The 25,695-nt window shown below is 32.9% G+C and overlaps 1 protein-coding gene across 2 annotated transcripts in view; it reads left to right on the top strand.

Annotated features, from left to right (window-relative positions):
- Positions 1 to 25,695, top strand: part of LOC106620967 (semaphorin-2A) — a 220,764-nt gene that overhangs the window by 52,391 nt on the left and 142,678 nt on the right. For both annotated transcript variants that reach the window (XM_036363458.2, XM_036363457.2), the window contains exon 2: positions 6,840 to 8,059. In XM_036363458.2, coding sequence (XP_036219351.2) covers positions 7,873 to 8,059 — 187 coding nt within the window. In that variant the 5' untranslated portion in view covers positions 6,840 to 7,872. The remainder of the gene's footprint in view (positions 1 to 6,839; positions 8,060 to 25,695) is intronic.

Below are 25,695 nucleotides of genomic sequence, written 5' to 3'. Positions count from 1 at the left end.
TGGTTGCTGGCGATAAGCTAAAATGTGTAACAAAGTATTTGGCTTGGCATTTTATTTATTTAGTTTGAATTTTTACGTTTTTGTTGCTTTGTAGCACATTATTGCATTTGCTAGGTAGTTCTTCAAGGGTATAGGCATTCTATGACGTGCTTCAAAGGAAATATGATGTCAGCAGTAAATTTTTTGTTAATTTAGTATGAAAAATATTAAATAGAAAATGTTGTATATTTAAAAGACTTAAGCTTTAAAAACTTTCAAAAATTATGTTTATTAAAACTAAAAAACAAAAATTTGTTTTCGTCACATTTCGATTGTTTTAAATAAAGCATCTCCCAAAAAATATCTTCAAAACTAAAATTATATTCAATGTTATAGCCTTTTAGTGTCGTTGAAACTCGATGGGTTCAAGCTATAGTCAGCAATTTAAAAGCAATTTGGCATGAATACAATTTATTCTATAAATAAACCAACACTGAAAATATCTAATTTGTAGAATTTTTAAAAAATTCGAAAAAGTTAAGAAACTATATTTGTTAGATGCTAATTTTGGAGTAGCCGGCTTTTCATGAATTTTATTTTTTTTTCACTTTTGTTTATTTGTATGACAATGGTAACTTCAGTAGTCACGATTCCGTCATTTTTATACCCTAAACAAGCTATGTTAAGTTTGCCATGAAGTTTGTAACTCCCCAAAAGATACGCCTGAGACCATATAAAATACATATATGATCAGCATGACGAGCTAAGTTGATTTAGCCATGTCCATCCGTTCGTTTGTCCGCCTATCTATATACAAGGTGCAATTCAAAAGTTTCAGTACTTTTATTAAAAAATGAATATTATTTGTTTTTTTTTTTTTTAATTTATTGGTCGCCTTCAAAATAGTCTCCTTCTGTCTGAATACAACGTTTTGCACGTTCAAGAAGGTAATCGAATGACTTTCTTAGGTCATAGCGTTGAGGATGGCGGTCGTCGCCTTTTGGATGGCATCAACATCAGCATAGCGGTTTCCTTTCGTGGCCAAATGTAGTTTTCCGAACAAATAAAAATCGCCGGGTGCCATATCAGGCGAATAGGGTGAATGGTTGATGATGTGAATGCGATTTTTGGTCAAAAAATCTGTCTGATTCTGAGGTCTTTTTCGTGTTGTTTCAAAGTGTGCGATAAATCGACGCTGCGGATATTGATAATTCTGATTCCATATATTTAAGCGGTGATTTCGGCTCTTTTTTTAATGAATTCACGCACAATTTCCGTGTTTTTTTCGTTCACAACATCTTTTGGCCGACCCGAACGTTCGTCGTCTTCCAAGTCCTCCCGTGCCTCTTGAAAACATTTAAACCACTCCTGAATACGGCTACGGGATAGACAATCATCGCCATAAACTTGTTTCATCATTTGATGAGTTTTGGTAAAAGTTTTACCAAGTTTAAAACAAAACATAATGTTGGCTCTTTGTTCGATGCTCATTTTCCGACCGACACTACAAATGTAATGTCACATGTAGCGCGATATCTCAGCTGTTATACAAGTCAGCTGTTATATAAATTTTATACGACAACACTGAAGAATACACAATTGAGGGATAACAATTTCAGACAGATGGCGGCACTAGAAGCCGCGTTGTTTAAAAAGTTGGAACTTTTGAATTGTACCTTGTACACGCGAACTAGTCTCACAGTTTTTGAGATATTGCTCTGAAATATTGCAATTATTGTTTAAGGTAACGTTAATTAATCGTCTTAATTTTTTTTCGGGTTTTGCACACAATATTCCCTTCAACAGCCAATATTTTCCAACAAATTACTTTATGATCTGAATGAATCAAATGTTAGAGGCTGTTAGAAGATTAAAAGGTTTTAGATGTTTATCGACTGGAAAAGTGCACCAACAGCCTTCTGTGAAGAAAATTTTACACCAAACCAAAAAAGTTTCGAGAAAAACAACCAAATGTCTTTAAACTGATCAAACGGAATCAAGTGCTTGTATGGAAATCTTTTTCATTTGATGAGATATCTTCAAGAAATTTGGCATGGATTATTGTCTCTTCGAAATTGTTTAGATCGGACCACTATAGCATGTAGCTGCCATCAAGTTATTGTAAAGAAGACTTTGTATTTGTGAAGGGTATTACAATAAACTCTTTTCTTGTTTTTGCCTGAGAATACGTATTATTTGCGTATCAGTTATATTTTCGTAAATCCAGATAAAAATGAAAATTTTGCTTCATTTTATTTATTTTATTTTTACAGCTTTAATTGGTTACCTTTCCATTACAGGATATAAAAACGCAAATTTTAATTTTTCTTGAAACAAATTATGCAAAAATATTTTATTTTAAATCTTTAAACTTCAACATATCTCTGCTTATCGTTATAGTTTTTCTTTCCACATTCTACACAGCATTCACTTAGCCACAAGCATTTTCTCTGCCAATCGCACTGAACCATGAAATAGCATTGTGCCATTTCTTGCTAATTCCTTTAACGTTTTACTCCACGTCAAATAGATTCTTTAGCCAATTAAGTGATGAGGTTAGTTGAGAAATCTCTTTTGACTGCAAATATATAGATTTGTTTGTTTTTGGTTGCACTTTGTTAGAATTTTAAAACCCGCATTGAAGCAGTCAATCGACTAATTCTACACTGAAACACTGAAATATTTCTCTCTCTGTGCGTGTGTGCATGTCAGAGTCAATGTATATTGAGTTGGAGTGTAGAAAATGTTGCGGTAAATTCTTGTAATATACAGAGCGTGAAGGCAAGTGGCATAGAGTAGTCGAAGTTTTTACCTTATATAATAGTTTATATTGAAATGCTTAAAGTATTGATGGAATTTTGGAGTAATTAGTGTGCAATTGCATAGAGTGGAAGAATTAATTTGATAGAGGTTAGTAGAGATGACAGCGGTGTATGTACATAACCTCAATATATATACATATGAGGAATATTGAAATTCATTTTATTCACAAGTTCTGGAAATGTAATCGTTTCCTAAGCAATAATAATTGTATGCAAGTATCTGTGAAATATTCGAAGAGTTGAAATTTTTTCCGGTGTTTATGGAGTAATTGCTTGATTTCTCATCGGCAGTTATAATATGAGAACAAAAAAATATTAAAGAAGTTTCCATAACATCAGTATAAAGATTTTTTCTATTAATATATTGATGATACTCAACTGTAAAATGAATATAGTGGAGAGAGGATATGGCTTCCTTTGCAACTATTAGCTGCAGATGGATTCTCTGGCCATCGTTCACCAAATCTACTACTACTAAAGACTCCGGTTCCGGAATCGTTGCAGAAGTGTTTTGAGGAGTATACTTTATCACGAAGACAGATATTTGAGTGACAAAAAGCATTTAAAGAAGGTTGTGAAGTCATCGAAAACTTGCCTCATGCGAGTCGTCCATTTACCTCTGCTAATAAAAATAACATTGAAAAAGTAAAATTAACAGTGCTTGAAAATCGTTGAGTTGGCATTAGAGAATTATGTTAGCAGAGTATCTCAACATCCTATATGGATCGACTAAGCCATTTTGGGTAGGAAGCGCGTCAATGACAGACTCATAACAAAAGACCAAAATGCACCATAAGTTAATTGACTCCATAAAAATATTTCAAACATAGAAATTATGTGACATAAAATGCTTTGATAAAGTGATATATGGAAAAATTAAAAGAAATTCCAGCGAAACATAGAAAAATGTGCATTATTCAGCATAAGAAGAATGTATAAAAAAAATTGTTCGGTTTTAGTTGTAGAAATAGATTAAAATGAGAATAGGTCTAGGACTAAAACAAACAAATAAACGGCAATTGGATTCAACTTGAGTTTAATTAAAAACTCGAGAAATATAGATGCAATCACCAAACGAGTGTTTCCACAAACGAAAGTATAAACGTATGATAGAAGCTTGTAAAAATTTCACTCTATGGCCCAAATGAACGATTTTTGTGAAAATAAGCATTTTTTTTGAAGTGAAAAGAGCAAAGAAATATATAACTGTTTTCTGTGAGTTTTTTGAGTTTATAACAATGTAAGATATATTATGGATAATAAAATTTAAATAGAAACATATTATCATAGAATGAAGATAGCTAGTGGAATAATTAGATAGATATTTGTATTGGTATTCAGTACTCTGCAATGTAAAAATATCAGTTCAATAGCAAAAAAAAAAAATGGTGGGAGAAAAGAAACTGCCCATTTGTCGAAACCGCCGATAATAGACCACTATAGCATATAACTGCTATACAAACTGAATGATAACAATAAAGTTCTTATACTTAAGTATTAAAAACTTGTTTATTTTAAAAGATATCACCACGAAATTTTATATAAATTATTTTTGAAGACAGCGCTCTAATATTCGCAGAAATTGTTAAATTTTGACTCCTTTATCATATAGCTGCCATACAAAGTGACCGAACAAAAAGCAGTTCTTATAAGGAAAACTTGTTTATTTGCCAAGATATCTTTACAAAATTTGAAACAAATTTTTTTTTAAAGCAACGCTACAATCAACGAATATATTATTCAGATTAGACCACTATAACATATAGCTGGCATACAATTTGAACGACCAAAATCATGTCCTTGTGAGGAAAATTTTTTATTTGACAAAATAGCTTCTCGAAATTTGGCATGGATTGTCTAAAAGAATGCTACAATCTCTGAACGAATTGTTCAGATCGGACCATTATAGCATATAAATGCTATACAAACTGTTCTTAAGTAACAAACTTTTTACTTCTCAAGCGTATACGACGGTCCTACCGAAGTTAACGGCTTTCTTGGTTTTATTCTCAAAAATTTAGTCCTCTAATAACGGTGATAAAATATGGAATATACATATTTCGCAGATGCATAAACCACTGCTATCAAAGTCGTTTGCATATTCAATTACTCAGAAATCACTTAAAAATTAAAGTTGAGGATACTTCATAATTTCTAGAAAAATATGCTGTCAGCTGATTAATTAAAAAAATTTTCAAACAATTCGAGCAAAATTTCACAAAAAAAAAAAACAAAAATATGGCGATATAAAAAGTATGAAAAGAAACGAGAAATTGTGCAAAGCAACCGCAGAAAAACTAGCTCTAGTTTGCAACATATTAATCTTCTTTACCACAAGCATGAAGCCTTGACATTGTGCCACTAAATTGAAATTAATTCGGGGTTAAAATAACACACACATATCCATGCCAGCATACAAGCAAGGCGAAAAGAAGCGCATTAGTATAGATTAAGCGCTAGTTAAATACATATATGTAGCAGCACGTACACCAACATATACACTAACACACATAAATACACGCATATATACATACAAATACACATACCTAAACTCATACAAATACTCATAATAGAGAACTTTATCCTTGCTGCTATTTCCCTTTTAGTTTCCAACTTTACATCTTCATTGAACGCCATGACTACGTATGCATGTGTGTAGTTCGCTTGCGCCAAAAAGTGTGCTAAACGTACGGCTGCTTTACTGCTTAGCAACACCTTGACGTCACCATACACCTTTCGCGCGCCACAAACGAGACTCTTGTTGCCAGACGCGCTGCGCTGCGCTGCCTGTCCGTCCGTCCGCCTATAAGTCTTTACATCTGTCTGTTTGTATGTCTGCCTGCTAGTCTGTCTTTATGTTAGTCTGCCCGCTAGTCTAGCAGCGCATAAGACCACTCGTCTGACAGTTTCAATGTCTCTACAGCCTGCCTGTGCTGACGTCGTTGCTGTGCAAGTCATGTGAATTGTCTGCTGGCACTCGGCGCACGGCACTGCGGCGGATGAGTGACTTATGTCTGGCGTATAGCAGCTTCAACGTTCTTTACGGCGGCACATTGTGTGCGAACGAATGTATGAATGGACCGAAAAAGCGAAGAAAGAAAGAGTTGCAACAAATAAGAAAAGAAAATGTGATTACCAAAACTAAGAGTGAATGCTGGCGCGAAATATGGCGAATAATAAAATGATGTAGAAAATTTGCAACATTGTAGCGCGTCGGGCGCGGCACCACAGTTGAAGCAATGAAAGCGCGCTACAGACGGCGCTGATGGCTGCGAGGCAAAGAAATATATGTAGGGAGTATGAAGCAAAGTCCCTAAATCGTTGAGCTGGCCAGTTGACTGCGCTTTAAAGAGCTGCATGCCCTTAGCAGACAGGATTAAAACAACTTAAATGCCTAGATCACAGCGAAAATACAAAAGTTTGTAATTGTGTGTGTCGCGCACTTTTGCATGCTTACATACTCGTTCGCACCGAAGCGCCTAAACCCCTGCAGCACGCTCTTCTTATACATACACCTGCCACTGTCGGCGTCGACATTGACTGCGCTGCCGGTGCCGATGGTGCCACTATTGCTGCAGTTGTTACAACTGCTTAGCCTTGAAAAATTCATTCTCTGCTACTGACTTTTCCCACCAACACTACCGCAGTGTGTGTTGCTATTGTTTTTGTTAGGCTACCCAGCGCTGCTGTTGTAGGAAATCGTCGCTCGGCGAGCAATGAAGTGTCTCGCAATAAAAGCGACAAGTTCAATATACGCTTGCTTTGCAAATAAATGCGAAGAAGAAAAGCAAAAAAAATAAAAAAAACAAAAGCAGCAAAGTGCTCAGACAAATATGCAGCGAAACCAGAAATTATAGACAAGTTGCATGAAAGTCCTGCCTGCATGAGTGTAGGGATATTTTCACATGTTTGACGATGCGTAAAAATATCCCTCGTGTATGCGCAGGCGTTTACTCTAGCGCGCTCTCTCAATATATTACACTCTCACATTGCTCTCATTAAACGCTTTCATTCAAATATTTTTTACTCTTTTTGCAGTTTGCTACACTCAAGAATGGATTGATATGCACGCGCCCAGCAACATACGAAACACCTCAGCCTAAAAGCGAATTATACACGAAAGCTGTGAGATCGTCGGCATTTGCCGAGTCGCTCATTTTACGACGGTAAATTATGAAATCTATAGCCGCGTAAACTCTCAGATGTGTTCGTCGCTTTGCTTCCGCTAAATTGTCTTCACCGTTAATTTGCCGGTGTGCAAGTACTCGTGAGCAACGATTCGTAAGTAAGCGAGTTGACTTTTCGCCGCAATTGTTATGCTTTCAACGGCATTGCAGTTCCAATAAGACACTCGTTAATTTCTTTCGTATTTTCGCCGTATGCGTATCGCGCTCGTGTATTATTGCTGTTGCGTCGGTGTTAGTGTCTCGTTGGCACGTTTGATTAGTCGCTTGTGTGTTTATTTAATACAAATCCTGTCGCTCAGCAAACTCAGTTCGTGTTTGAATTTCGTGATGTGCGGTTATCAATTTGCGGCTGGTACGAGTCAGCAACAAAAAATCGTCTAAACGAAATATACGTCGGAGAGTGGACTTCAATTAAAGCCAAAAATAGTCGTATACTTAGAAATGCGGTGATGAACGAAATTTTGTGTGAATAAATATTTCAAAATGGAAATAATAACTCAGGCTGAGGTTAGTAGTTGAAAACAGAGTTAAAGGTAAATGAGAATGCTGGAATAGTTTGCAACTTGCAAAACAAAAAAAATAAAAACAGAAAAAATAAAAAGTTAACTAAATAAACAGAGAAGCAAAAAATAACAAATATATCAATATTATTAATCAAAATAATATTAATCTCAAAAAACGCTCGAAGCACCAAATGAAGTGCTAAAAATATTTAAAATTTGCATGAAAGTGCGTAAGAATTAATTTACATAAAATATAGCAGTGCATATTGTGCATAAATTCGAGAGTGAAAATAGTTCAACACAAAAATTTGTAGAGAAAATTTAATCATAAAACAGTGCAAATAAAATTGTGCAACGACAAAAAATATTTGTTTGTGAAAAATGTGCTCAAAACACAGCTGGCACAACGGTGCGGCATGCACGGCCGTTTCGCGTTTGCTCACCTCAATAATATTGTTGGCTCTTGTGGATTACGCCTATTCGGATTATGAAAATACATGGAATTTATATTATGAACAACCATGTTGTTTGCGTACACCCAATGTGCATCACATACGACATCATAAAGGTGAGTGAAGTTTGAAGAAGTTTAGAGTTAGACGACCGATGTGAAATATGGGTGTAAAAAGAAAGGAGATGAGAAAGAAGGAAGTTAAAAAAATATGGTAACAGGTAAAGTTTTTCGCTGAACACAAATTATAATAGTCAGGAAAAAGGCTTAGTAATTTCACTATAGTGTGCTTCTAGGCGCATAAGTGCGTATATGTGAATAGTGCAGATATTTTTGGTTGCATATGTTTGCAATCTTTGAAGTATTTTTATTTCTCAAAAAAAAAAAAATTGCTAAAAGCAAGAGAGTTTACATGTGAACCAAAGAACTAAATATGTAGTGGAAGTTAGAAATATTTTGGTTTGCAAAAACTGATAAGTTTAAAATAATGCTCTTCAAAAACGCAGAAATTATTATAGAGAATGAAATGATTCAAACGTTTATAGCTTAGCTCATTAACTTGTGTTTATAAGCTTTTCTCGTTAAGTTTAAAATATTTTTAAAAGCGATATAGTTACAAATATATTTTTTTAACTAAACGCGGACTTTAATTTTTATAATTTTGTAATAGCGTTCCAACATTTTAAATGGTTTAAAATAAAACGCAGAAAAAATTAATTTTATTTTTCATTTTGGTAGCTAGATGGAAGTATCCGAATAACAGCTTAAATCAAAGTGCTGTTTTGATTGGTGGAACTGCAAAACTTAACAATAATAAATAAAAAAATTGTGGTCAGAAAAAACAAAGGTTACCAGATTATAGTAGATATAGTCACCGATAAAAACTTAACAATAATAAATGAAAAAATTGTGGACAGCAAAAACAAAGGTTACCAGATTATAGTAGATATAGACACCGATAATAATAAAACTATTATAAATTTTATTCAGAACTGAAATAAGCATAAGATTACTAGCAACCAATTTCGTGTCTTATATGAAATATCACCTCATGTTATATATATCTATATTGGCAGAGCGAGATACATCTACAGTTGAGGGGGTATTATTATTGCTTATTACCATATGTAGCTATATTTTTTTCTTATTACTCGAAATTTTTGTCGCGCACATTTATTAGAATATTTTTTTATGAAAATAATTGTGCATTGACATTTTTCAGCTCGAAAAAAATATTTTGAAAATTAACAACAATTAACAGATGTCTAGTCTGATTTTATAGTAAAAGAAAATATACCTCGAACTATGCATTTAAATGAACTTGAGCAGCAAAACTCTATATATATTTATATTCAAATTTATATGCTATAATCCACATAATTTAATGAAGGAGTTTTTCATATTTTTTTAACTTGTAAATTTAAAGGTGTTATCAAACAAGTAGAGTGCTGTCTGTCAAATTAAAAAAAAAAATTAAAAAAGTAAATTTCTACGTTAAAAAAGTCGGTTGAGTGCTCGATTTGTCAAAGAACGTTTTCGCTGACTAAACTGAGAGAGTAACATGTCTTCCAAATTTATTACGATAATGTCATGCGGCATATTAAAACAACAGAGAATTAATAGATGAAATATGTAAACAAATTGAATTGATAAAAATATTGCTTAATCAAAGTTGCATGACAATTTGGGTAAAAAAACATCTTTTGTTTATAGTCCATTTCCCAGTAAAGAAAATTTATGCCTCAGAAATTTATATATTGATTACTGAAAATTTCTATATTTACATTTAGTTTTGTATGCAATATATTAGTAGTTAAAATTCTTAATTTTTTACCCAAAGCAACCGCTTGCTATAGATATCACATGGAATGTCTGCTTATGGTATATACTTATATAAAATTCAAGGAATGTATAAGAAATCTTTTGGAATGGGGTTTTAAGTTAAAAATATTTCAATTTATCCTCTTAGTACCCCTTGAAAATTTACAGATTTTTTCATGGGTCAATAAACGTCTCTTTGGCAGCACCAAAATTATTAGGCAGCACCTTCTAAAAGAAGAAAATTTCTTAATGCAATACGGGAAATCTAAGGAAAGCTTTGCAAAGTGATTAGTATTTCGACAATTGTCGTACTATGTAAAAAGAGAACAATGTTTTTTTTCGGGTGTTTAGAAGGTTAAAGCATTTTTTACAGCAATATGATTCAAGCGTAAATTTTTCTTGTGATATCTTCTTAGCTTAAAGTAAAGAAAAAATTCACTCACGCATTGCTTAACTAATATGTGTTTAATTCTTGTGAGATACCTATGTATATAACATATATTGAAAAAAGATTTATCTACGCATCATGCAATCATACAGTTGCTACGTGAGAATTTTCATTAACAGTTAGACAGTTTTGAAGTTTATATTGTGTCACCTTTTGATAAAGTAATACATTTTTGTAGGAGCAATGATTAAAATATACCTTGGGATAAATTTCGAGAGTTATTTTTTGGTACTGGTATAAGCTTGCCTTTTCACCAGCTATTGCGCTAAAATTTCTAAAACCGTATTGAAGTTCTATGAGCTGATAAAGCGAAAAATATATATATTTCTTTAAAAATAATAGAAATCATGTAGCTATAGGCTGGTATAGTGTCATTTTCGATACTAAGCGTGATTTCATATAATTCTGGTGTATACTTAGAAGCATTTTTTATTATTAAGTTTACCACGAAATTTATAACACCCAAAATATATATATAGGTGTATGCATTAATTCGTGCGTTTTTTTCGAAAATTGAGACTTTATTGTGAAAAAATTGTTATGCATTTAATGATCAAAGTATTGCCCATCGGAAGCTACGATGTTTGCCCATCTTTCTGGCAGTTTGTGGATCCCATCGCAAAAGAACTTCTTCGGCTTGGAGGTCAAGAAAGAATCGAGCCAATTTCTGATACCCTGTTCTGAAGTGAAGCATACTCCGGTGAGGGCATTCTGCATTGATCTGAACAAGTGGTAATCGGAAAGTGCTACGCGTAATAATACTAGTAGAGCCCTCTCTTAGAAAACCGCACGAATTAATGCATATATTATTTATATATTAATATATAAAATATATAATTGATCAGCTGACATGCTGAGTTGATTTAGCCATTTCCTTCTATTTGTATATACGAGAACAAGTCTCTCAGTTTTTGAGATATCGATATGAAAGTGTACACGTTCTTTTCTCACCAAGAAGCACCTCAAATATCGGAACCGCCGATATCGCACCACTATAGCATATATCTGCCAAGCAAACTGAACAAACTCATTTATTTAATATATCTTCACGAACTTTGGCATGGTTTATTGTTCAAAGCAACGGATCAATGACTAGTATTTCAAAGAAAGGCTACCAGTACAAATAGTGGTATGTACCACTATAGGTATCTCTTAGTTATTTTAATATATAAACAGCGAAAATAAAATATTAATATCAAAAAATTGTATGAGAAATCACAGCAAATATTTCAATATTACAAAATTATCATAATTTATTTTTAATATAGCTCCGATTGCCTTCCGACGCAAATTTCTACCAACACACGCTGCTCTGCAACTTTTTCTCTCGTATGATCCTTGCTGAGAACTGCGCTTTTTAAATAAACCAAAGGATTTCCATTTTTCCTGATTTACTTTCATCAAATCTTTTGTTTAGCATTTGCTTAAGAAGTTTGTTAGTCTTACAATTTTAGACGAATATATTTTTATTTTAAGCGTTTTTTTTCTTTTCAATTTCGGCAAAATTTATCTTTGTTGTTCGGTTTCATCGCTTATTGGCATTGTTCATTGTGCAATTCAGCTTGAAACGCAGCGTGTGCGGCAGCTCAGTGTAAATCGCTTAGCAAAATTATTTTACTTTAAGCCGCTTTTGCTATTATTTCTATAGCATTGTTTTCCACGCCCACATTTTGGCAAAGCGTTGCCCTGACAACACGAACAAGCGCTGCCTGTGTCAATGTTGCTCCCAACTAACCGTTCGTTCTTCTTCGTCTTTCTTTGTGCGGTTTAGTGTTTCATTTGCCTTTCGAAATTGTTTCTCATCTTCCAGTTTGTTGTTGTTAGTGTCTTTCTATTTAGCCACAATACTTTCCTTTCGCCTTTTACAGTTTTTCTCCCACCCGCCACCTGCTCCAACTGCTTTCGCATCCTTTTTCTGCTCGCATACTTGCCTCCTTGTTGCGTGCTGAGCTTGTCTTCAAACAACTATTACTTTAGCCGATTTTGGCCGCTTCATAGACGAAGAACAACAACAAGCAGCTTCACTTGTAAGTTGTTGTCAGTTTATTGAGTTCTTATACAGTTTTACTATCAACTTTTTGACCAGTTTTCTTGCTTTCTTCACCTATTCTTTGCCTCGTGTGCGCGCCTCGCGACCGTCTTCGTTAGTGCTGACTGGCTACAAAATTAAAAAGTTTTTGTTTGTTCTGATTTTTTGCATTTTTCTTGCCACAGCATAGATATACATATTTTTATATTCCTTCTTACTGCTTTGCTTCCTTTGGTTATATACATAATTGGACTTTGAAGTTTTCGCTATTAGGGTCTAATTAGTTTTCAAGTGTTGTTTTTATGGACTCAAAGTTTCGGCTTTTTTTTGTTTTTTTGTTGCTCGTGCCACAAGACGCGCCTTAGATTTCTTTGCTGCAACAGCGCGCCGTGATGCACAAAGTTGCTAAGATTTCCGGCTGTTGATAAGTTGAAAGTTGAGATTTCTTATTTTTTGGGGTTAATTTTACACATTATTCACTGGCATTTCCGCTTTTGCTTGGCAATTCGGCGCGGTGCTGGACCGTTAGGCTGGCCATCATCATTGACTCCTCTAATTATGTTTCAGTTAATATTGAAAATATACTTTTTTCCCCCCGTTTATGTATGTATGTTTGTGTGTGCATGTCTTTAGTTTCGCTCAACCCTTTGGATTGCCATTTGAGGTGCAGATTTGTCAAGAAATTTGTTTTTCCCAGAAGTAGGTAATAACAGTGTAAAGGGATGAACGTAAAGCATTTGTAGTGTTTGCGGGTTATACTGTTAATAATTAAGCAAATTCTTGAAATGGAAACTTCTTTCAGGCATTTGCTATTACAAATGTTTTGAAGGCAGGAATTTTTAATTGACAGTTCACTAAAAACTTGAGCAATGTTTTTAGCTTTAGAAAATTTAATTCATACGAAATTTAATTTTAAGTTTTGTATAAATTATTAAATATATATTGGCACAAAAACTAAGTGAAATTTAGTATTATTTTAAGGTTTATAGATAATCTATAGTTGAAAAATGTTGCACTATTAAAATTAGTAATAAAAAAATATTTTTTTTTTATAAGGTTTTATATTATGGATTTAGTCATTTGTTATCATTTGAGAAACCATAATTTTTATATATATAGGTATATATCACATTTTGGCGCCGTTATCGAAATAAACAACTTCCGATAATTGTATTTCTTAATTACGATGCTTTGATCTCTTAAATAAATGCTTTTTTAAAATTTATTTTTTTGTTCCATCGATAGATATTTTTTATAGCAAAGAAGGGTATACAAAAATGTTTATATTGATTTTGATTGGTCAGTTTGTATGGCAGCTATATGCTATAGTGATTCGATCTGAGCAATATGCTCGCGAATTGTTGCACTGTCTAGGGTAAAAATCGACGCTAAATTTCGTGACATTACTTTGACAATTAAATAAGTTTTACATACAAGAACTTGAGTTTGATCGGTCAGTTTACATGACAGCTATATGCTATAGTTATATATATATATAGCGATGCCTTGGGTTATAATCTATGTCAATTTTTGTGAAAGTCACTTGTCAAATAAAAATGTTTTCTATACAAGAACTTAAATTGGATCGGTCAGTCTATATGACAGCTATAAGTTATTGTTGTCCGATATCGGCGGTTCCGACAAATGAGCAGTTCCGTTGGAAATCTTAAGAACGGTGGGACTAGTTCGCGTACGAACAGACGGATAGACAGACAGACGACTATAAAGGTAATCAGATAGATCGACATGGCTAAATCGACTCAGCTTACCACGCTGATTATTTATGTATATACTTTATGAAGTCTTTGACGTTTCCCTTTGGATGTTATAAACATCGTGGTAAACTTAATATGCGCTGGTTAGGGTATAAAAATTATCTTTAAAAATATGAACTAGCAAAGTTTTTATATAAGGCATTGATACTTAAGTTGGAAGCTTGATGATGGAGACCACTGAACAGTACATAATATTTTAAATTTGAGTGAAATTGATACTCAGAGCGCTGTGCTCTTGTCAAATAGTTTTAATATGAAAGCAACAACAAAGTTAGCGAGTTGAATTCGTCACAATTGAGTATGAAAATATCTCATTAAAATGGCATAAACGATGTCTTCAATTTTTAAGATTTGATTTTAAAAACCTAACGCTTAAAATAAGAGATAAATGCTTACAGAAAATGTAAGGTTATAGGCTATATAAGAGGTCAAATATTTATTAAATGTCATTTAGTGTGAAAAAAAACATTACTCCATCAAAGAGAGATACATAGAAAAAAAAAAGAAAATATTAGCGCATAGTTGCAACACAAGTGCTGACAGCTAATTAGAACAGCAGCTAGTATACTTTGCTCGATTCGCTACTCTCTGACACTTGGTGAATCGAAGAAAGCTTGTATGTTAAATTTAATCAATTAATTAATTAATTTTGCTCTATGTTTTTGTTTATAAAACTAGTACTATTATATTACTGTTTTAATCAGACACACTTCTAATACAATATCCAAAACTAAGTTCAGAGTTTTGGTTTATTATTAAAATATTAACAAGTATCTTGCTATTTAGTCGTTTTATTTTCGCTTTCTGTGGGGAAATCTAACCTTTTTGAATACTAAAAAGACTTTTTAATTTTCAGTATTATACTATATATATATCACCCAGAGAAGCATACGTTGCTAAAAGTATAATATATGAACCCATAATTTTTTTAAAGAAGGCTCTTAATGCTTTAAAAGTTTATAGGTCAACATTTTTTCTACAATTTTAAGAGAGAAATTGATTTATAAAGTTTAGAAAACAAATATTTTTTTTTCAACCAAGGAAAAATTCGTATTGACCTTTTTGTTCTGTACACGTGAAATATATTTTTATACGATTATAAAAATCATTTTCCCAAAACAACAAAAATGCGTATAAATCCTTTTGTTCTAAGCTATACACCGCAAATATACGGTAATACATATCGTACATACTTACCAAATATACACTAAATATTTTTGTATTGGACACAACAGGCCACAGGTCGCAGTGAAGTTTTTAAAATTTTAATCTATCTAAATATTTTTATACAATTATAAAAAATAAATTATTTTTCCAATATCGAAAAAATTTATATAAGTTCCTCAGTTCTATGCTATACACCTTAAATATATATTTCCGTTTATAACCTGTTTTCGACTTTTGTCTTTTACAAAAATGCAGCAAAATCATAAAAAAGTATTAGTGAATTTTAAAATTTAATTAAAAAACCTCAAACAAACTAAAAATTAAAAAAAAAAAATATTTCTCTAATATAATTAAAATTTTTTCCTCAACGCCGTAAAGTATGCCACAAAATTTATGCTGCGAAAAAATATTAATAATATTATGAAAGCCATAATTAATTGCCCTACATCACCAACTATTCGAATAGCATAACTAGTTGCTACTTAACGGCTAAGCTACACCCACACATGCAACTCCCTGCAAATATAATTGTATGTGTTTTTCAGTGTGCAGGGCTGCCTATATAGCACACTTGTTGGTGGTATGCAGGTGTGCTGAACTGGAGCGCGAGCAAAACTTTCGCATAGCAGATGTTAATCACCTTAATAAATGTGCAGAATAACAGTGAGCTATGAGTTGGCGCGCAATAAAAACAACCTAACGGTATAGTATGAAAAACTGCAGATAGCAAAGAAATGAGTGTAAAGCAGTTACTGCACACCACTATACACGCAGCGGCAACTAATGACTGACTACATGTCGATTTGGCAGACGCCCCAGAGAATCGGAAAAATAAGTAGCAGCAAATAATAGAAAAAAATTGAAGAAAAAACATAAAAAATGTTAAAAAACGGTAAATTAAAATTGCAGTAAAAAATAAATAAAAAGAATAAGCAAGTGAACTAGCACTCGACAGCAATGGATAGTGGAGCGAGAAAATAGCGAGCGCGCGCGCTCCGCGGCATTCGCTAGTGCCTGGCTGTTGGCCGTTAGCGTAATAAGCGCTTACGTTAACTACATAGTAGCGTAGCCGTATTGCTGTGAGTGGAAGTTGGCACGCTATGCTCATGCTGGCGCATCAAACTTGGACAAACTTTGGTTTTTTATGCGACTTTTCAGTGCAATTACAGCTTAAATTGTTGGTTAATTACGCGTTCACGTTTGGTTTCGTAAGTGTGTGAATGTATATGTACGTAAGTTTGTGAATGAGTGTGTGTGTGTTTCTTGCCGTTCGCTCATTTGCTACACTTTAGCGCATTTTTTATTTGCTTTTACATTTCTTTTTCATGTTCTTTTGCTGTTTTTTCGGCTTGTTGTGCCACTTGCGAACGTCGCAACAGACACACAGACACACACATACTTGTAATACACACGCACAGCCATTAAAATACATTGTATGCAATTGTGTGTGCGTTTTTGTGTAAGCAGTTTCGGTTCGTTGTTGAAGTTTGCTGCTGGTGGTCGTCTCATTCAAGCGCTCCTGCTGCTGCTACTGCTGCTGCCGCTGACGTCTTTATGTTTCGTTGGCGTTTTAATTGCTGCTGCTGCTGCTGCTGCGGGTACACAAGAACACCACAACAAACAAAAAAAACCCCATTAACATATTTACTCGTATATATATATACATATACCAACAGCGACGGTAGCGCCACCTGCGCGCACGCCAAAGCGCCCCAAATACTCACTCCTTCGCGAGTGATGGCACGCAGCTTTTCGCCCAACAAAGTTTCTGCTTCCAACCAAGTGAGTTGCTGGTGCGCTTTGTATATTGCCACTTACGTGGCGTTGCATGCCAGTCAGTCTTACAGCAGGCACCTGGTCGTTGTCCGCGGCAGGTAAAAGTTTTTTATTGGAAACTTTTGCGTTTCCTTTGTTTTCGATGGCATCGTTCGTCGCTGTTAGTTAACTCTTTTCGTTTGTTTTTATTTATTTATTTTTTATTTTTTTTTTTTTGAAATTTTTGGGTGGCGCACGCAGTGGCTGCGACGTGACTTACTACAAGAAATGAACACAACTATTTAGTAATGAAATTGCCGTGTCTAAGGTGCTAGTGAAATTATTCAGCATATAACAGTGGCGCGAAATTGTTGAATTATTCAACACTAATTGTTGGCTCTTCATTTTTGAAAGGATGCAAATGTAAACTACTAACCATTTTTGAAAAAAAGATCGGTATCCGCTAACATTTCTTTAACGATTCATATTTATATACTCTTAAATCAAAATTGACCCGGACTGACAAAAAACGGGCATTTATCGGTTATGTTAATACAAATTTTTTATTATCGCCTTCAAAATTTCATTCCATTATATCGAGTTAAAAAAAAATGTCGCGAAATTATTGCCTAATATAGTACTCATGCCGTTTTACAGCAGTGGCGCCATCTATATTTTCATGCTGTCATTACAATTTTTCTCTCAAGCTTTCCATTTCTTTCCTTCAGTTTTTGAGATATCGATTTGAAATTTTGGTCACGTTCTTTTCTCTACAAGCAGCTGCTCATTTGTCGGAACGTGCGATATCGGACAACTATAGCATATAGCTGCCATACCAACTGACCGGTCAACCCCAAGTCCTTGTATGGAAAACTTTTTAATGAGACAAGGCATCTTAACAAAATTTTTCACAAATTATTATGGTTCAGATCGGACCACTATAGCATATAAATACATAGCTGTCTGATAAACTGACCAATCAAAATCAAGATAAAGATCTTTTCCCACCCTTTTATATTATAAAATATACGGCTATGAATTTGAAACAGAAAATATAACAAAATTCGTTTGAGCAAAAATAATGAATGACTATAGAATAATAGTCTGCTACTTAATCCACAAAAAGGTTAAAACGAGTTAGCAAAGCAACTAAAAATGTCCGATTATTCGTAGATTGATCAGATATTTTTGATCTTTCTATTTAGTGCACGAAACTGAGATCTTTTACTATCAAAAAGGTCGATTTCAGTTATTTTGGGTCAACTTTTCTTATTGAATTCCTTACCATTTTCAAATGATTTGGCTTAATTTGCTATCTAAAACTCCTAGAAATCAGAGCTAAGAACAATTTTTGAAGGAATTTCTATTTGCTTGTCTAGTTATTCGATTGCTATGAAAGTCTTGTGGCTCAGCTAGCTTAGACTAGCTATTCACTTAGTTTTATAGTTTTTTAAAACCAAATACTGTACAACTATGCTGAGAACATATTTTTACTTATATACAAAATCTATATGTATGCACGCATTTTTGTCTACTTTTACAATTTGCGGCACCTCACCTTTCACCTTGTCCCCCTGTACTCGTACTTAGTTATAAGGCAAACATTTGTCTTAAGTTTATCGTTCTCGCACCCGTTGCAGAGCAATTTTGAAATAACGATATCATATTGTTGCTGTTGTTGTGTACTCGCTTCTTATTACACTTGTTTTGTGTTATTTTGTTGTTGTTGCTGGCGATATATTTTGTACACATTGTATGCGTTCATCGCTACGCCGAGTGCGTGCCGCAGCCACAGTTTCCGCCGCCGCAAAATATCGCCAGCCAGCGTCGGCTCTGTGTACGTGCGAATCCGATATATGTGTATATGTAAGTAATACATGGGTTTTCGAGGTTTTGGAAAAGTTTTTATCCTTCTTTACAGTAGCGCTTAGTTTTATGTCCCTACGCAGCAACACTTTGCCACCTTTTTCAAGGTTTATTTGTTGTTTGTCGAATTTGTTTTGTTTGTTCGGTCGGGCGGTCGGGCGGTCGGTTGGTCGGTTGGTCGGTCGTTTGCGTGGCTGTGAGGATTTTGAAGTTTTCATGCACTTTTCGCGGCCTTTTTTGGCTTATTTTTTCTGTTACTTTTTATTATTGTTCGTAGATTTTACATATATATTTTTTATGAGTCGCTTGTTATAGCGTCGGCGGCGAGGGTTCCACCGTCTGGCCCGACCATAAGATTGGCTATTAAAGTTTTGCTTGTTTTCCTTTAATTAACAGCGTAAACATTTTAATATTTTTTCACTTTCCGTCTTCTCCGCGCAGCTGGTTCGGGCGCGCTTATTGCCGTCGGACATTCTTTTTAAGGTCTTGCAACACACTTGAATGGTTTGGGTCGCTTTTAACACATTTGTTTTTTGGCTTATTTTTATGAAAACTCATTGCTGTTGCCGTATTATTGTTATTATTTAAAGTAATCTTATACCGAAGCTTCTCATACCACTGCATGAACTCAATTTCAATTCTCACACTCTTGTCTACGCGCTTTCCTTGAGCTTAAATTTTGTTGAAAATTATTTCTTTAGCCTTCAATATGGACTGATACAGTCTTTTTTCTTGTTCTTGCTTTGCTTGGTCAACTGGTTTTTTGGGTTTTATCTTGCGGTTTCTATTGTAACCACCATTTGCTTTAATAACCTTTTGCATACACATACTCGTACATACGAAATTGCTCCTTGTTTTCTACCCGCTGTGCTCTACACAGTCTCGGGTCAACCGCGCCTAGGGAGCTATTTCCGTTTTTCGTTAATGCGACTTTTTTTTCTTTTCATTTTTCATTTTATTTAACCAATATTAGCCAACATCGTTTGTTTATACCATAGCTGTCCGTCCGGTTTTGGCGCTGTTTGATAAAACGCGCTTCTTGTTGTTGCTGCTTTAGTTTGCTAGCTGTTTTTTTGGATTTCTTTATTTAGTGTCGGTGGCCACAATGAGCGTTTGTAATTAACACAAATACCAACATGGCAATTAAGTGTTAAGGATATTAAGAGTACAAGATTTTCAAAGTTGTTGTTGCCACTAACGTTGCTATTGTTGTTGTTGTTATTTTTAACTCTGTTCACAGTTTAATGTTTTAAGTTTCAGACAGTGTCTTCGAATTACTGGGTATTTATATTGACTTTAGTTTAATGTCTTTTGGTTTTAAGAAGTGAATGAAATAAGAATAGCTTTCGGGGTCAAAAATTAATGAGACTGGGGAGAAGGCGAGAGTTGAAACTTGGGTATACATAACTACTGCGATCTGTTGTGTTAAAAATCAATTTATAATTAGAGTACAGCAAAATAACATTTTTATTAATTTTGTTTAAAGTAAAAAGAATTAAAAAAGAAAATGTTGCCACCTGCATGTAAATTTGAAATATCTATAATGTTATTTAAAATACAATTTGCGACTCTGTTATTAAGAGATAGCTGCAGGATAATATTTCCAACTAAAAAATTTTCTATAGAGTTGCCACTTATTTTAAATACAATATAAAACATAAGTTATATAAAAATATTTTAAATTAAATAATAATACTGTTATTGAAAGGTAACGACACACTGTGTGTTATTGAAAGGTATCACATTTATCGCTAAATTTTTTTAGCAGAGTTGCCATATATCAGTTTAATTAATAACCCATAAAAGCGACAAGTTTTGTCAATGTTTTAATGTAAATATATATATACATAAATTATAAGCAGTCTACAAAAGATATTAAATAAATTATATATATGAATATATATATATTATAAATCACGGTCACTTATGAAAGAGTTGCCAAGTTTTATAAAATTTAATTCATCATAATTTAATGCAAAATATTGACATAATGAGGCTAAATTATACTAATTGTTAAAATAGTTTAGATTTAAAATTTTTTATCAGAGTTGCCACCTAATAAAACTAGTTCACTGCACTAGCACTTGCGTCTAAGTAACTTTTGTTGTGCTAAATAATTAACAAACTAATGGTTAAAAAACCAGAAAGTACTAAATTAAGTTGCCACCCTTTTTGTCCTGTATCTGTACAGGACACTCATAAAAAAAAAATTTGAAATATCTAATATGCAAGTTTAAAATAATATTATTTACAAATGTGAATGAAGTCATATCGATAATAATTGTGCATAATAAATAGACATGGACAGAGTTGCCACATGTATCGCTAATAAATGGTTCATCAAAGCTGCATATTTTTCGGTGCGCCATCGTGTAACATTATTTATTATATCAAAACGATAGCAAAATATAGCTTCTAATTTAAAGTTTTAATAAAAAGGCATGGCAAACAGCATATCTATTTTTCCAATTTGGAACACTAACACTAACAATGCTGTTTAACGGCAGTTTCATAAACAACAACACCAAGGCAATGTGTCAATACACGCGCCCGAATTAAGCGAGGCAGCCAAATGTATGCATACACATAGGCGCACGGCCAAATTGTTAGCAATGAGAGGAGAAACATTAACCGCAATTTATTTGCACTGATTGTATTTGGCACAAATCTAAATGTGGACATGCACATGTGTATGCGTGTGTGTGCGATAGCTTGGTATAAACAGACTCATATAATTCTTGGCATAGGGGCAAATTATTACTCATAGGACCTCGCACGACGCATATGCTTGACAACAACAGCTGCAAGATGCTGATTATGCAAACACATACATATATTTGACTTTTGTATGCCTCATTCTCGTATGTGTGCATGTGTTGGTGTTGGTTTTATATAATGAAGAAATATTATTGCCATAATGTGCAAATGTGTTGATAAATATATGAAGGAACTGGAATGTATGGCGGCATACAGAGGCGGTTTTGTTTGCATATGCCTATGTGTGTGTAAATAAGTCTCTAGTCCACTATTAGTATGCCAACAGCCTTCGTTGCACGCTACGATTTGTAGGTGTGTGCGGCAAATGGCTAAATTATGTTGCTCTGGTAGGACATTAGTATGCCTGGTAGTAGGCTATGGCATTACCAAGCTATATAGTAGCACGAAAGTGGTGAGTACATGACCAGCGGTGAACCCATACAGCAGTATATTTGGGAATATAAACTCTTGGCTGTAAACATTTGACTATAATAATGTGCATATCGATTTGTGCTCTGTCTTTATCCGAAAACGGAAATTAGGTCACTAGCGAAAGCAATAGGAAATGCCAGTTTTCCGATTTGGCGACTTAATTTATATTACCACGCGATTATTCAAAGTGAAAAAGTTAACCGGGAGTTAATTATGGAACAGATGATTTTGCTGTGTAGAGTTGGAGGAAAAATAGTTTGAAAAAAAGATTATAATTGATTACAAAAAAAGTATATGTTAAAAAAGAGAAATTATAAAAGAATATATAAAAAAAAAATTCAGCTAATTTATTTTACAAATTTTTATAGTAAGATATAAAAGCTTTGTTTCAAAAATATTTAAAAAATTTGGTGGCAACACTAGTACTAACTTTTGCAATATAAAATATTGCCAAAAACGACTAAGTTACACCATCACATCATACTTCTTCAGTTTAAATGTATGTGGCAACTCTGGAAAAAAAAATTTTGTGGCAACACTAGCACTAAATTTTGCAATATTAATGCCAAATAATAAAGTAGTAACAGCATAATAGATATTTTAACGTGCTTCTTCTCTTGAAATACATATGTACGGTAACTCTGGTATCATTATTTCATCATTTTTAACTTTTTAGTGGCAACCATCAAATATATGTTGTTTGAAACTAAAAAAAGCAAAATAGTATGTGTTGATTCCAATCAATTTGCTTGTCTTAAAAGTTCGAAATAATATTTAGGTGGCAGCCCTATTTAGTTATATAAAATTTATTTAAAATTTTTAATCCATTTATTTAAAGTAGTCATTAGTAAAATATTTTTTAAATAAATTTTTGTTCAAATATCAACTCTGCTAATTAATATATACTTTGAATCTTAGTAAACATTTTATTTAGGCGCTAAAAGTTTCTGCTTTAGAAACGTATTCTAAATATAAACAATATTTTTCTCTTATATTTAAATTCTTTTTATTCTTTCACAATTTTTCACTGTTATCTTTTATTAAATTTTAAGTGACAACCCTAACATAAAATATATCTATCTGAAAGTCCAAAGCAAAGTATTTGTTGATTTCAATCTATTTATGTAATTTAAAGATTTTAAAAAATTTATAGGTAGCAACCTTGTTTAGTAAAATATTTTATTCTTAAAACCTAAAATTAAAAGAATAATCGTTACCAAAATATATTGTAAAAATTTTTTTTTCCGTTGGCAGCCTGGGGGCTATTAATTTTTAAGTTATACATACATATATATATATTATACTTTTAGTTCCTGCAAAATTTTTCTTCAAGAACTAAAAATATCTAGTCTCAATATTACCAATATTTTTTCCAATTTATTTTTGTGACAACTTTCATACATTTAAGATCAAAACACGATTTTGTATAAAACTTCACCCACGTGGCAACGAAAACGTGTCCTTGAAAATCAGAAAGATATTGCATGCATTTCTGTTTTTATTTAGAAAATGTAAAACATCTGCGAAGAACAGTAATAACGGAAGCAACAAGAAAAGAAAAACATTAATACAGATACTAAACAAGCGAGGTGATACAAAGCCCTAGCTCGAGGCGTCTACGCAGCCAAGAGGCACTCAGGAGTACAATCACCTCCAAGTTGAAGGTAAATGAGCGCGCCAACACATACATAATCACATACATATGTGTGAGTGAGCCACGGCGCCACATGCATGCAATATTCAACAGTAGACAACTCAGCGTGACATGTTGCGCACGGACTAGCGAGAGAGGAGTGCAGGGATGTTATTAGTAACATCAAAGGATATAAATGTATATAGGCTTTTACATACGAATTTCTTTATATGCCTCATAAGTAAATGAAAATTTGCTTTACAGTATATGTTAGCTAAACAAAATGACAGCAAAATTGACAATTTTCAAGGTGGCTCATATATATTAACGAATGTTAGGTACAAACATATATGTATTACATATATACATACTCCTTTATAGGTATTTTTTGTATATTGACAACGTCAGCTACTTACATTCACCTACAGCTCTGCGCTCAAACACCACACGCACTCCACCAATAGCCAGCTTTTAGGCGTCCCCCAAACACAATGTTTCTCAGGTGACTCCGTCAGACAGTTTGTATGTTTTTGCTTACTGCTTCGCCCCAAGCAATCAAAAGTATCCTCTGCCAGACTTCACTTCACGAAGTGTATGCGGCATAACTAAATTTATTTATATAAAAATATATGCGAAAAGATTCACCGGAGCATGCACGTGCTCGCTTAACAAAATATAAAAAGCGCTTAAAATAAAACATAAATATAAAAGCAATAGCAATCGAGGTGACAAAAATAGCAAGGTACATCATAAGCATAAAAAAGACAAAGCTTTTGTTTTTATTGCGATGTTTATTCACGAAAAATAAATAAATACCATATAATGTGAGGGAAAAATCAAGGTATTTTATCTGTAGAAAAATAATAATAAAAAAACACATAAATAAACAACAAAAGGCAGCTAAATAATTTGCGAACAATGTCAACGCTGCAGACAAAATAAGAAAACAAACAAAAAAGATAATAATAATAAATCAAATATGTTTAGAATTAGTGTACTACATTTTATTAAAATAATAAGATTAAAAAATAATTTTCATAACAAAAATTTAAATTTAAAATTTACAGTAAGTCATATGCATATATATTACAATTAATAAATTACTATTAAAACTAATAAGAACAATATCTGAGTATAACGATTAGTATAATTTTTATTTAAAAGATAAGCTTAAACCAAAGTTCCCTGAAAAAAGGGCTGCCAATTATTTATAATAAATTACACGCGAAAATGAATTGATTAAGAATATAAAGCAAATTTTATATTTCAAATGAATATACATATTTTTTCCAATTCCCAAAAGAAGGTTGCCACCTATCGGGAAAAATTTTTTTTTTACGTAAAACTTGAATTTTGAGCATAAAAATATTACAAGTAAATTTTATAATTACTCACTATGTTTACATTGTATATTTAAAAGGGTTGCCAACTTTTTGGTTATATAAAATATTTTTTACAAATCTAAAAGTTTTGTATTTTATGAAAAATGAAATATTTTTAAGTATTATTATAGAAAAATATACGGCTTATGTACATACGTATAAAAAAATTGGCAACCCTTCGGAGTTGTAAAATAAATTTGATGAAAATTGAAATTAATCAAATACACGTGAAATTAAATATCTTAAAATATTATAACAATATTAAATAACAGTAAAGCTTCCTTTGTAATTCTACAATATAAAAAAAATATTTAAATAGAGTTTCCAGCAATTGAAGATATAGACTTGAATTAAGCGTTAAACTTTGTATTGCATTCAAATAGCATAGACTAAACTTGTATATAACTTAACTAAAAGTGTTTTCACTTTTTATAAATTTCATCTAACTTTATTAGACATGGTAACACTAAAATTCTATAGAGCTTCTAATTAAGACGAATTCATAAATAAAAAAATAAACCCATAAAACCTATGTGATTTTTGAAGGGATGCGTCAAAATTTCCACTTTTTACAAATTTCTAGTTAAAAGAAGGTAAAGAGGATGATAAAACTAAGAAAGGTGTGGCTATAGTTGGTCTAGAATACCCTTCACAAATAAAGAAGTTTCCTTAAAATACCTTAGCAAAA

Source organism: Bactrocera oleae, chromosome 4, assembly GCF_042242935.1.
Source record: "Bactrocera oleae isolate idBacOlea1 chromosome 4, idBacOlea1, whole genome shotgun sequence".
Lineage (NCBI taxonomy): Eukaryota > Metazoa > Arthropoda > Insecta > Diptera > Tephritidae > Bactrocera > Bactrocera oleae.
This window is presented reverse-complemented; position numbering and strand designations above follow the sequence as displayed.